The sequence below is a fragment of the Stegodyphus dumicola genome, chromosome X2 (assembly GCF_044657685.1).
Source record: "Stegodyphus dumicola isolate Sdum_Otavi_A_Nest chromosome X2, ASM4465768v1".
Taxonomy (NCBI): Eukaryota; Metazoa; Arthropoda; class Arachnida; order Araneae; family Eresidae; genus Stegodyphus; species Stegodyphus dumicola.
In genome coordinates, this window is record NC_140781.1 from 66,286,718 (window position 1) to 66,301,660 (window position 14,943).

The 14,943-nt window shown below is 32.4% G+C and overlaps 1 protein-coding gene across 2 annotated transcripts in view; it reads left to right on the top strand.

The window, feature by feature from the left end:
- The window catches only part of LOC118181993 (flavin-containing monooxygenase 5-like), a 43,428-nt gene extending 29,045 nt beyond the window's left edge, over positions 1–14,383 (top strand). The window contains exons 2-3 of one of the 2 annotated variants that reach the window (XM_035351245.2): positions 5,238–5,878; positions 12,581–14,382. In XM_035351245.2, the coding sequence (XP_035207136.2) occupies positions 5,246–5,878; positions 12,581–13,747 (1,800 nt within the window). In that variant the 5' untranslated portion in view covers positions 5,238–5,245 and the 3' untranslated portion in view covers positions 13,748–14,382. Of the gene's footprint in view, positions 1–5,237; positions 5,879–12,580 lie in introns of both variants that reach the window. The other variant, XM_085809002.1, reaches the window with a different exon arrangement.
- The last annotated feature ends 560 nt before the right edge of the window (positions 14,384–14,943 follow it).

Genomic DNA, 14,943 nt, shown 5'->3' on the forward strand with positions numbered 1-14,943 from the left:
CTACTGGATTCAAGTCCGGTGAGAATGCTGGCCAGTCCATACGGGTGATATCCTCCGATTGAAGTAATTCGCTTACGATGTTTGCACGGTGAGGACGGAAGTTGTCATCCATAAACACAAATTGTGCGCCCATGGCGCCCCGAAACAAACGTACCTGTTGTTCCAGAATGACGTCCCGATAGATTTGGCTTGTCATGGTTCCAATTTGAACATGCAGGTTAGTTCTGGAGCCCAGAATAATTCCACCCCAAACGAGTGCTCCTGCACCACCGTAACGGTGTCGTTCAATGATGTTTTCTTGGTGGTAACGGGTACCTGGAGCTCTCCATATGAAAGTCCGACGAGAATCAGATTGCAAGTTAAACCTGGACTCGTCGGAAAACATCACACAAGCCGACTGTTGCGGTGTTCACAATGCATGCTCTCTACTCCAGGCTAACCGCAGGCGACAGTGAGTTGTAGTAAGTGGAACGCATCTGACAGGTCTACGAGCATATAGACCAATCTGCAAGCGTCTGTACACGATCTGCCTTGAAATTGTCGTACCAGTGGCTAAAGAGAGCTGACGAGACAGGTCTGAGGCTGTGCTCCGCCTGTTTCTTTTGGCAGTAACTGCCAAATACCGGTCCTCATTCGGCGTTGTAACTCTGGGGCGACCTGTACTGTAACGTCTACTCACATTACCATCATCTTGGAATCGTTGCCAAAGCCTGGAGATGATTTTCTGGGCAATTCCAAGTTCGTCTGATACTTCCATTTGGGTACGCCCACATTCCAGATGGCCGATAATTCTACCACGTAAAAAATCATCCAGATGCGTCCTTTGTGTTATAACTATTCGGTTACTGCACTGAAATGCTTATAAAGCGCTTGCGAACAATTTTACTTCTTTGCCTGTATTGCTTATGTATCACTCTCTTACACTCTCGTCATTGTGACGTACCATCGGTGTCATCTGGTTACTTCCTGAAATTTGCATATGATTCTTGAAGATGTGTGTAGTGACTTTACAGGTGATATATTTATTTAGAGTTCGATTTCCGCGTGACTCCGAATTATCCTTAATTTATGGACATGAGTGTATTATGGTAATAAAGACATGATTGTCGAATTAGCTAGAAAAGCTGTCCACATAATGCCTAGATTTCTTTATGTGGAAGTTTGTAAAACGTAACCAAATTACATAATATTGTTGAATTTAAACACGAAGTTCCTTAAGACATTTGAATAATAACACCTCTGGAACTCAGAGAAACACATAATGAGAGATCGAATACTGCCTTGATTATTGCATGTATCAGAAGAAAAAGTCATTTTAAATTATTTTTAAAATTTAGAACGAAAACCGATTTAATGTATTCTCATCAACTGAGGAATAGTTCACTAGCAGACGAGAGGTAAAAAATCAGTGACCTCTGTTGGTTCGACCCGGTGCCAAATCTCGAAGAACGGCCAGACTACGCTAGAACTTTTGTGATTTTTCATATAGGTAACGTTAATTCGATCCAGGTTTCCTTAAAATATAATCTATCGAGACACCTTTTACCTTAGACAGATAGCCTTCGAGTGCTTTGCTATAATTCACACAATTCAGTCCGAATAGGGAAAACCTTTCATTGCAATGCAATGGAAGCAATAGTTTATCATAGTGAACGTCGACTTTATCGTCTCTTTTACTTTCAATAAATGATGCACGCTTACACGCACGTACACAAGGGGGAAAATGAATTCTCCTGAAGATATACTGTTACATTTCAAGCTGATTTTAAAATTCAAAAGAAGATTGTAACGTTCGCTTCCAAGACATTGAAAATTTGAATGTGCCTGCATGGCCCATAGAACTGCTGAACTGAGATATTGTATCGGATCTTGATATTATACCACGATGTATGAAGAGTCGATTGCATTAAAGGAGCATGTTAAAGCTTTGGGCTCATAGCCATACTAAACAGCATTATGCAACTTAATGACTTAAATACAGAACCATCCACGTAATCACCGACAGTCAGTCTTCCATACATGCCATCAAACAACAGCACACAAATTCTCCTATAGCCCGGCAAATTCAAGACATCATAAGCACAAGTAATAAGAAATTTGTCCTGTCATGGACCAGAGGGCACAACGCCTGTGAAGGCAATGAAAGGGCTGATTTTCTAGCAAAACAAGCAGCTCTAGAACAAACAGGATCTCAAATTCATATCCCATGGCCTAAATCAGCATTAAAATACAAACTAAAACAAATGGCGAATGAAAAGTGGCAACGTCAATGGGAGCAAGGACCACAAGGACGACGTACATTCGAACTACTACCCAAGGCTGATGAAAATACCACAATTTCAACCTACTTCCTCACCCAGTACATCTCGGGTCACGGTCCCTTCCCCAAGTATTTTTATGATCGCAATATGGCTACGTCGGATAGATGCAAGGAGGTTAGAATATAAGGAGAGAGGGTTCGCAGTTTCTTCCACTATCGGGGAATGAAACTCCACCGAACAAGCGGCGTCCATGTTTGTAACTTCAAAACATTGCATTACGGCAGTGAAATGTACGTGTTTTTAAGCTGTTTCGTGCATGTATTTTCCACTAAAAATATGTCAAATTTATAATGAAATACTTCGCTATTGTTAGTTTTCTGTTTCAAAGTTATAAAGATGATATCCGTAATTTACTACGTACAGAAAACCATTAAGAAATAGTTCAAAATCTAAATGCATGTGCATAACATTAAAGCCTTTAAAAATAGAATTTGTTTAGGTTTTATTAGCAACTGTTGGGTGTACTTTCCAGTTTTTCCTTTAAGAAGTGATATTTCTGATTTATTCACAATATTGTAATTTATTAAAGAATCATTTGAAATATATTTAACCTGAAACTAATAGCAGACAATTATCTAAAAAAACAGTCACAGGTTGCATTTTTTTTTAAATGAAGTTTTAAATAGATTCTTTTCACAACCAACAACCTTATAACAACAAGAAAATAAATATTAATAAAATAAAACAAATTTATCTGAATTCAGTGATTTCAGTTTATGCGCGTTTCATATTTATGAATCTCAAAGAAATTGCCTTGAATTAAGCTAAATTACAGAAATATTTCTATATTTTTGGATACATCTTTAAACATGTTCATTTGTGTAAATATTTTACTTACTTTTATCACTATACTGCCCACAAATTTGTAAATTTATGCAAAAAAATTTTAACAATAGAAAAGTTAGTTTATCTTGATCAAATGCACAAATTATATTCTTAACAGTTCAAAAAACTTGAAAATGAATAATAATACATAAAGAAAAGCATTACTTTATGTAACACCTTTAAAATTCAGAAAAATAGTAACAACTGGTCTTACTTTTCATGAAAATTATCAAACGTTTTACCTAAAACGTTCAAATTATACAGTTTAAATCCTAACATACATCATTATATGTTAAAGAACAAAGATACCAGCTATAAATAGAAACATTAAAATGTATTTAACATATTTTGATTGTTATTAAGTGTCTTTTTTTTACATCTGGAAAGAAAACAACATTGTGATATTTACCATAGTTTTCAAATTTCATTAAAAAAAAAAAAAAAAAATCAATACTTACGCGTGAAAAGTAATCACAGGAATCTTTTTCGAAAATCTGTTTGTGCATCCATATACAACACAAGTGACATGCTTCAAAAAGAAAAGAAAAAAAAATATTGCAATTACAGACTTCCTTGCACAAGTCACAGCGATAACAGGAACATGGCCGCCAAGCTTCACCGTTTGAGTTGAACCTTCCCTCCTTCTATTCTAACCTCCTTGGATAGATGCATATGCGGGGAATGCGGAGACCCTGAACATTACATGTCTCAGTGTCCGCTAACGTCAGCCCATCACATTCGCCATCCCACTGACACTGGAATAGAATTTAGAAGATTCATTATTAAGCACCGTAAAGTTTTCCAAAACATCAAAAATATTATTGATTTCTTACACCGCGAAGAACTGGTCCTGTGTCATCCATAGCTTACAACCATAAATAATCCTCTAAGTTCATAAAACGCAACAATAAGAATATCCACTCTCACCCTCATACTATACAGGAGTGCCTTTAGAAAACACACTTATATATATCCATTTATTGAGACAACCGTAACTTTTCTCATACCACGAACTATTAACTACTTCATACTGTGCAATGTGTGACAGATGCACCAATACTACGTACTCAACAATATGCACCATGAAATGAATTCATAAACTGTATGCTGTATTATGAACTGCACTATGAATAAAAACTTATAAACTGTGAATCGTGTAACAAAAAAAACCAAACAAACAACGAACCACATACCATAAACACTCCCCCTCCACCAACAAAGCTCCAAACCGAAACACAAAAGAAATATGTATATACATCTGTAAATAACTTATTGTAATTATGCATTGTAATTATTGTATCTATCCATTCAACTGCAAAGTACCCGTGTAAAGTATATCTGAGACAATATTGTCTGTAATGCAAATTATGCACCATTAATATATAACAGTGTATTATGAATGCTGCTTGCTGCAATGTAAACTAATTCCCGAGCATGGTGTTAGCGTGCCCGGTCAGGGTACACTTCTATATATGGTTAGTGCAGTGGGGCGATACCAATTTTGCCCATGGCGATGTTTTGGTGCCTCCTGTACTTCTTTCTGTCTGTCTGTCTGTTAAAGCTTAGGTCTTATTGAAAACACATGTGTACTCACAGTGTTGGAATTTAAAAGTCGTGCGAGAGAAATATCTCAAGCTAAACGTTGTTACCAAAAAAACGTTATTGAATTTGCCTTCTTCTTACTTAGTTGAAATAGGCTTAAATCAAGTCAATAATTAACCCCAGGAAACAAGAAATATGTTGAATATTTTTAGGCGATTTAAGAATTAAAATAAGCAATTTTATGTCAAATTAATATAAATCAGTTCATCAAGCGGAGCCTTAACGCTGATTAAAGTCGAAATTTTGTGCAATTAGAATAATTAAATACTTATTGAGTTTAAATGATTAAAAAAGATGGCATTTCGAAATAAACCAGAAGGGAAATGAGTTAACGCTATGGGTTCTGATATTGCTCTCTTTATTGTCTATTATATAGCACTGAATAAAAAAGTTTTCTTTATTCATATTATTTGTGCTAAGCTATAAAGCTATAATTTATGGAAATTTATCAGAACCTTGTGATTAATTGGTTTTATTTTGTTCCCACAGATAAGCAAATGACATCGAAAAAGAAAATTCTTGTGATCGGAGGAGGATTCAGTGGTATTGGAAGCATAAAAAGTTTAAAGGAAGAAGGATTTGAACCTATATGTTATGAGAAAACGTCAGACTTGGGTGGAACATGGCACTACAGAGAACAAACACCATTTGGAGTCCCATCTATTATGCCAACAACCGTTATAAATCACAGTAAAGAAATGGGAACCTTGTCGGATTATATCCCTAATAAGAGTGTACCCAATTATTTGAGACACCATGAACTTCTTGATTTGTTTAAAGAAATAGCAAACAAATTTGATTGTCTAAGGTACATTCAATACAACAGAGAAGTAATCAAATTAAAGCGATCTGCAGATTATGACGAAACTGGAAGATGGGATGTTAAAGTGAGAAACACTGAAAATGGAGAAATTACCGATGAAGTTTTCGATGGAGTGATGGTTTCCGTAGGGCAATTTACTTATCCAAAGATGGCTGAGTTTCCTGGAATGGAAAAATTCAAGGGACCGATAATACATACCCACAGCCTAAAAGGAGTTGATAAGTTCCAGAATAAGAAAGTTTTGGTAATCGGCATAGGCTGTTCTGGGCTCGATGCGGCAGCTGAAATCAGCAATGTTGCTTCTCAAGTAAGTTATGCTTAAACCATATAATTTGCTATGGCTTGAAAAGAGAGTAAAATAATAAAAAAGAAAGTAATGTTATATTCGTACAAAGTTATATATTTTGCTGTCTCATAGTATACTTTACAGCTATTTAATATAAAATCAGTGGTAGAATTCAATACTGAACGCAATACATGAACTTTATAAATTTAAAACTACACTTACTGCACTGAAAATTACTTCACTTATTAACTTAGTCTTTTTAAGAGAAGAAATTAAAACTCTACTTTTTACCCTCAGTTGTTTTAAAAAGATTTGTTGACTCTTTACAATTAATTTTTTAAATTACATGGATTACAGAAGTCTAAGATACCATACTACACGCAAAATAAGTTCTGCAAATTCTGTTTTAAACCCTTGCCATTTTTATACACTAATTACGGAATACCTCTAACTATTTTATCAAATACTATATCGTATGATGTATTAAATATATGCTTATTTAGAAATTTCAAGTTCACAGTTGATTACGATGAAAATTTAAATTTTGAATGCTAATTCACATTGATTTTAATCTCCGTGTTCCTGTTTCTCACTGGAAGCGCTTTTATAGAAATGATGCTACGTGTATTTGAATACATATAATTTTTGAATACATTTGAATGTATTTGGGTTTTGATATATACAGAGAATATCTGGCTTCACCAAAAGCACAATGGACCAAAAGGGTTTTTCGTACAATTTTTCATAGAATAAATGTTGATCAGTTTTCAACAGATTTTAAAGTAACCTAACTTTTGACTGGACATGACAATTTTAAGAACTGTTTAAAGCGATATGGACTTGCTTGAAGTGATTTGTGCAAGCTTCGATAGCCTCGATGAAGATGTTAAGCATATTCTTCTTGAATGCGTTCATCATGTCCAGAAGCGGAAGCTACTTCTGGCAGCTTTAAAGCACTTGTCTGTATCTTGGCCACCAATTTTTCCAGAACATTTTCGGACTAAGACACAATTGCTGCTTTTCGAAATTTTATTATCAGTTTAGATTATAGATTTCTTTTTATTTTAATTTATTTTTTCTTTTACTTATTATTATTATTTTTTATAATTTTTCCCTAATTGCAGTGCTATTGTACATTTGTTTATATATTTTGTTACTGCTATAACTTACTTGTGCAAGCCTCGTGGTATACTTTGTGGAACATGAAGAGTTGAAATTAGAGTTAACAAAAAAATTATCTCTGAAGAATGAAATGTGAAATATTAAAAATTATAAAACTGTATCGCGCCTCATTTAGGTGCGAAACTTCGGAGATCTGCTAAAGTTATTATGACAAATATAGCTAACTTAATTATTAGTAAATAGCTTAATTATTATGCATGAAAAAGTATATTCCTGGTCTCTAAAACTCAGTACTCAGTTTGCGTTAGAACTCCTATATGTGCGGTCTCTAGATCTCGAAAACTTTGAAAAGCTGTATTAAATGGTATAATTTAAACGAAAATGATATCAGGATTCTTCTTAATCTTAGTTACTAGAAGCTAAATAATCACTAGAAGCTATCTGTTTTCAATAAATAAACTGAACACCCATTAACCGTATTGCGATACAATAACAATTTACAAAATTCTATTCAGCTATTTCTGAAATGAAAGTTTAGTGAAACTTTTGAAAGGGAGTAAATTTCTGTATTTGATGAAGCGAAAACGTCTGCTAAGGGCACTTAAGAAGACTGCTAATTTTTAGTCACATTAAATTTGGTTATAACTCAGAAAGCATATTTTAGATTTTAATTATTATTAACATTAATAAGTTTGTTATTTTGTGATATTTGGGAGTTTGCTTTCTCCTCACTCCTCACCCCTACTATGTTCTATACCGATGATCGATGACCGATAACACATTGTACCTACCGCGTTATATTACAGATACACCTATGCATAGCCTGTTAAGAAATTAGTATATAAGCATCACTATCAGTTCAGTATCTCTGAGTAATTTCTGTTAAAAGGATGTAATTATTGCAAATGATTTTTTTCCTTAATATATAAAAACATTGAATGAGAAGTATTATTTATACATGTAACTGATTTGCAATTTTAAATCGCCAAGTTGATAAAATTATAATACAGTTTAGAGAGCATGCAGATGATAACATACGTAAATGTTTAATCACATCGCTAGTTCAGTGATTAAAAGTAGGGAGGTAATACAATCATTTACTACCTACTAAATGGGTATTGCATGAAAGATGACAAGAATCACAAAATTAGAAAGAAGGAGGTGAGAAAAGTGATTTTCATCCATAAAAAAATCTATTTAAAAAGCTTGTTGGTACTATGCATAATGCAGGGAAACAGAAGAATTATTGCAGTGAAAATAAAAGACTGAAAAAAATAAAGTTTGCATAGACTGAAAAAATAAAAAAGTGACGAGGAGAATTGCTAATACTATAATAAATGAAGTATCCTATGAAACAACTGCTAAAATCTTAACATTAAATAAATGCATTAAAATAAGGAAAAAAAACATTGCTAATACAGAAACCTAAAGGGAAGCTTAGGGTGGCAAACATTCCAATGGTATAGTCAAATAAATAAGAAACCACCCATTTTTGCTAAGAGAGCATTCAGTTCAATTTCTTTTGAGAATAACAGACGTTATTAGCACAGCTTTTTATAAAGATTTTTCAGACATTTATCAGATATTACAGTGATTAAAAGTAGGGAGGTAATACAATCATTTACTACCTACTAAATGGGTATTGCATGAAAGATGACAAGAATCACAAAATTAGAAAGAAGGAGGTGAGAAAAGTGATTTTCATCCATAAAAAAATCTATTTAAAAAGCTTGTTGGTACTATGCATAATGCAGGGAAACAGAAGAATTATTGCAGTGAAAATAAAAGACTGAAAAAAATAAAGTTTGCATAGACTGAAAAAATAAAAAAGTGACGAGGAGAATTGCTAATACTATAATAAATGAAGTATCCTATGAAACAACTGCTAAAATCTTAACATTAAATAAATGCATTAAAATAAGGAAAAAAAACATTGCTAATACAGAAACCTAAAGGGAAGCTTAGGGTGGCAAACATTCCAATGGTATAGTCAAATAAATAAGAAACCACCCATTTTTGCTAAGAGAGCATTCAGTTCAATTTCTTTTGAGAATAACAGACGTTATTAGCACAGCTTTTTATAAAGATTTTTCAGACATTTATCAGAAGCCAGACATTTAACATAAGGTGAAATGATGATATGAGCATATTTCGAAAAATAGTAAATCTTTCATTGTCATGAGCAAAAAATGCATGGAATCGTATATTATTAGCTATTCACTGTTAATTTATAATTTGATGTATATTTTAGTAGTTGCAATGCTTGAATATTTCAAAATGATAACAATGGTGTTAAAAAGAAGCGACTGATATGATGGCAAGGTATCAGGAAATCAAAATCTTGATTTGACTGAAAACGTCTCGGGACTATTAAAATTAAAAATAAAATTTTTTAAATTTGATTAATTAAAGCAACTCAAACAGAAATTAATTAATTAAATTAGAAATTAGCAAATCTCTTTTCTAGCAATAATAAAGAAATAATATTGTTCTCTAGAAAATAACATTCTTCAGTAACAAACAATATTTTTCTCTTCACAAACGCTATTCTTTTGTAAAAAGACTGCAAATAGTAACATTTCTGTGTTGGCTATTAAAATTTTATAATCAGGGCGTATATAAGTTCGATTAAAATACATGTTAAATAATGTGAGAAAAGTTATTAATAGTAATCTGAATAGAATTTATTTACTTATTAAATTTAATGAATATACAAAAAAGGGGGGAATATTTCTATATCTCTCGTTCTACTGGGACGATTGATGAAATTCAAACTGCGTTTTCCATGTATCGAAAGCGCGACTTAAGATATATATTAGATTTATATATAACAATTGTTCTAACATAATTATTTTGACACAAAATAATTATTTTAAATAACATACCATTTTACTTTAAATACTTTAAATAACATACACATATTTTTTTCAATAACATACCATTTTTTTTTCCATATTTCGATTCTACGACTCAAATTATGCCTAGGTGTTAAATTTTGTAATTTTTGGTGAGAAATTAAAAAATGTATCTTGACGAATTTTTCAGTTTACGCCAAGAATAATTCACTTGGCAATATTCTTAATTTATAGCAACCTATTTTCCTTTGCCCCCTTTTTTTTTGTTCACGAGCGAGTTTTTTTTTTTTTGTTTTTTTTTTTTTGTTCACGAAGTCATCATTCATACTTTCAAATAATTTCAACAAAGTTCGTACACCTCATTTTCGTTATAATCGCTTACAATAAATACGCCAAATTTCAAATCTCGCCAAAATATAAATTCACGTACATCTTAGGAAATTTTGAATAAAAAACTCTAACTTTTGAAGGTAGTATGCTTAGAAATACATCTGCTTTAAGATGATAGCAAAAATTTTATAGATTATAATTCAAAATGTTTTTCGAAAAATTTATAAAAATTATTAAGAAATACAAATTTTAAAAATAAATCATAAAAAAATTGGCGAATTTTATTTGGAATGAACCTAAATTTTGAAATATGAAACGAAGACTCAAGTAAGTTTAATAAAAAAGGAGATATTAATAAATATACGTCAAATTCAATTGACATTAAGAAGCTAAAATTTTGAAGGCTAATTTTTTAAAAACTACTCCTACGATTTTTATAAAACTTGGCAATTTAGCATAATTTCAGTCGTAGAATCGAAATATGGAAAAACAAATGGCATGTCATTTCAGAAAAAGCCCGATTGTGTGTCAAAATACCTATAGTAGAACAATGTTAGTAGAACAATAAATCTAATACATATTCTAAGGCGTCTTTTCGAGACATGAGAAACGCAAGCCGAGTTTCGGCAATCGGCCCAGTAGAACGGAGCTATAGAACTGTCCCCCTTTTTTTTCCCTTTTCTTTTCGGTTTTTTTTTTTTTTTTTTTTTTTTTTTTTTTTTTTCGCAGTACAACTAATAATTAAATTTGAGCATATGATTTAATATGCATCAGAGACACAAGTTTATTCACAATTTCTTTACAACTAGGTATATGGAAACTATACATGCTTGTATTCGTTATTTTAACACACGCAATGCGAAGTGTAACAGCTGTTTTACACTGCTGTGATATTTTTAAGAAATGATGAGTATATTTATAATTTTTCATAGGCTATATAATTATGGTTAATTATGATTATGTTAGGTAATAAAAATACAACAGAGCTTCGATTAGTCGAATTTAAGGAAGGAAAAAATTTAGAGTAATCGAAAATTCGAGTTCACTAGATTTTGACAAATTGCATTTGAAAGCTACTTGGGATTCTATGGAAATGTTCGTATCAATATATTTAACAAAACGAGACTGAAATTTCGTAAAGAATATGTATTGACGCTTCAAAAAAATACGCAGATTATTAAGCAGCCGGGTTTTGCTTTATTGTAAACAAAAACACAGATTTCGTTTCTAAAATAAATACTATTTTCTTTAAGCTACGTGTTTAAATATTCACGACAGCAAGAATGCATTATTTGCGGCCCAGAAAACCGCAAGAAGTACAAATTATTTTCGCATTTAAAGTTTCTGCGTAGAAGATTTGAGCTATGATTCCCATCGTATAGGAATAATGTTGAACTTTGATTTGTTGAGAAAGAAATACAAAGAAAATAATTTCAGCGTCTTTTGAAAAAGGTTCGACTTTCTGAATGTTTCGAGTAATCGGTTTAATGAAATCCCCCTTACCGAAAGAAATTAGTTCTAATTTTCAGTTTATTCGGTGAGAGAGAAATATTCAGTTCGGTTGATGGAAAGTTTTGAAGTATTATATGAAATCAAATCATATCAATCAAAATATCACCTGCGAAAGACGCAATAACGACGTCTGTGCGACAAAAACCTCATCTGCAAAGAAGTAATACAGACGTCTTTGCAACGGTTGCAAAACAGTGGAGTTTCGTGGACATCTGGGCGTCTTAAAGACGACATATTGCAACGTTTTTGCAACGACATCCGTGACGAGTTTGCAATGTCGTTACGACGTTGCTGTGCTACTTGGGGAGTTAGATTATTCAATCGTTATAATTATTTCAATCGTTAATAAAATACTTTTTAGTCATCCATTCAAGGACAAATATATTTTTTAAACTTAGTGGATGACACTTGATGTTAATACAGTTTTTTCACATATTGAAGTCAATTCCTAATAACAAGCAGTGCAAATTTATATCAGAAGCTGTGGTAGCAACACAACTAATCCACTAATATTGCTATGCTAGCCTGTGAATATGCTAATATTCACTTGTTGAAGCTCGATAATCGTAATTATACTACATATAGCAAATAATAAAGCAAAAAGTAAAAACTGAGAAAATAATACCATCAGGTGTACTAAACAGCTTCGGCGTCATAAAAGTTTTAAGACATACAAAAAATAAAAATAAACAAAGTGTTATGTGACTCATTCTTACGGTACTTTCTGATTTGCACAGATTGAAAATATTTACAATTTGGTAGTTTTAAATGTTTGTTTAATATTCTTTTGATAATATATAGCAAAAGTAATTTTATTTGTTTGGAAGTGATATAATATGTATTGTACGTGTTTCTTTTTAACTCATTGTCTCTGGAACATACTAACACGCAAACAAAATTGCAGGTGTACCTGAGCTCAAGAAATGGGACTTGGCTTCTACCAAGAATTGGACCCTATGGCCTTCCATTTGACTACGTAATCCTCAGAAGATATGGAACATTAATGCAAAAGTTTTTTGGTTGGAAATTTGCAAGCTGGTACCTTGAGACCTTTCATCTGAACCAAAAATTTAATCACAGTTTGTACAATTTATGCCCGGAATATCACGCCCTAGCAAAAGATCCGGCAATCAATGATTTGATTCCTGCTAAATTGGTAACTGGATCTGTGAAACTGAGGAAAAATGTTAAATGCTTCACAGAAAAAGGAGTAATCTTCGAAAATGAGACTCATGTTACCGAAGTGGACGCAGTAATAATGGCAACAGGCTACAAATGGCAATTTCCCTTTCTAGAGGATGGTATAGTCGTCAATGAAGATGGTAGAATAAATTTGTACAAGTGCATGTACCCTCCACATCTAAAACATCCGACTCTTGTAGTTATAGGATTTATTCTACCATTTGGTCCCGGTTTTCCCTGTGGAGAAATGCAGTGCCGATGGGCTACTCAGATTTTTAGTGGGAACTGCAAACTTCCTAGCGAAGAAGAGATGATGGCAGATATCATAAAGCGTCACGAAGAAAATGTCAAACGTTATGCTCCATCTGACAAAGTAACAGTAAAAGTAGACTTCATCCAGTATCTGGATGAAATAGCATCACAGTTTGGCGTAAAACCTAACCTTTGGAAGCTACTTTTCACCGATCCAAAACTTTGGCGCGCTGTTGTTTTCGGCCCATCTTTGCCTTATCAATATAGGCTCCAAGGTCCACATAAATGGCATGGGGCTAGAGATGCTATTCTTACTTCTTACTCGAGAGTTCGTTATCCCCTCTCTGGAGAACCCAAGAAGAAAAGCACAAAACCCAAATTTAGTTTTGGTTTCTATTTTAAATACATAGTCACATTTTTGCTAATGGCATTTTGGCTAACTCAAAGCGAAACCTCTGTGAAATATTACCTCCTCGCATTAATATTGCCATATTTCATGACGTGGAAAGGATTTTACAAAAAATATTTCTTCAGTTTACTTATGTTACCTTTCTTCGTAACTTGGAATGGTTTTGTTTCTAGTTATTTTGTTACTATTTTCGCTCCAATTTTCCTAGCAATCATAACATCTATATGACATGGGTAAATCTTCATCCAAATTGTAAGTATAAATGTGGAAAATGTTTACTATTTTTATGAAGATTAAACACATAACTGTGAAATAAATTTATGAGAATTTTATCATTATGGCAGATTTTCATAATCATTAATATGTCCTTTTTATATCATAATGATACAGCAATTGTAATATTAGTATAGGAAAAAGTATTTCAAATATTTTTTGGAAGTACGAAAAACTCAATACTATCTAGGTTTGAATTGTTATTTTATACTCATCAAAACCTTGTTTTTAATATCTTTATATATTGGAGTAGAATGTTAGCATAAGTTTCTAAAATTCACTTAATAAAATTATACAATTTCTAGAACCTATCTTACTTTTGTATTCATAATTATTTTATGTTTCACAAAACTATTTTCTGAATCTCTTATAATTCAACCATCTACCATAATTACAAACTCATTCAAACTTAATTATATATATTTATTTTGAAGATAATTTTTCGTATATTATAAACCAAATTCATTGTGAATTTAAACCCAATATGTATATGTAGGAAATATTTTATACTGCAGTAAATTTTTCAAAATTATGAATTATACAACTTTTTGTTATGTGCACTTTTATATGATGATTGTTCTATGTTGATTCAAGCTAAAAAGAATAAATTATAAAACATATAACAGTATGTGTTCTGTTTTTATGCTCGTTGCAGATGTTGGATAAAAAAAAATGTTTTTTGTGAATAATAGGCTAATACAGATTATCCAGCAAAGGAGCCCTTGACTTCAAAATCAAAAATTTCAAAAACAGAAATCGGTAGAGGAATACAACAAGCGGTGCATTTATTATCAAAGCTGTAAGATTATTAGACAGAAGTTTCAAAATAATAATTACAAAAGCTGGCAACAGATGGCGCTATATAATGTAGAGCTTGTATCAACATGTAAAAATAAACTCGTCCTCTGAAAGCAGTCTTTGCATTCACATCACAATCTTTCCAAAATGTCCACCGCTTGCAGTACAGAGATGGCGCAAATAGGCAATGACATTTGTTATCACAATCTTGCAATGTCTCAACGGAAATAGATTCAGATGTACGAAAAGATGTACTCTTAGATAGACGATTCAAACTATTCCTGAGTGTTTAACATAAAACGTAACGTAACGTCCGTCCTGCGTAACTGTTTAACGCAACTTTCTGCGTGTAA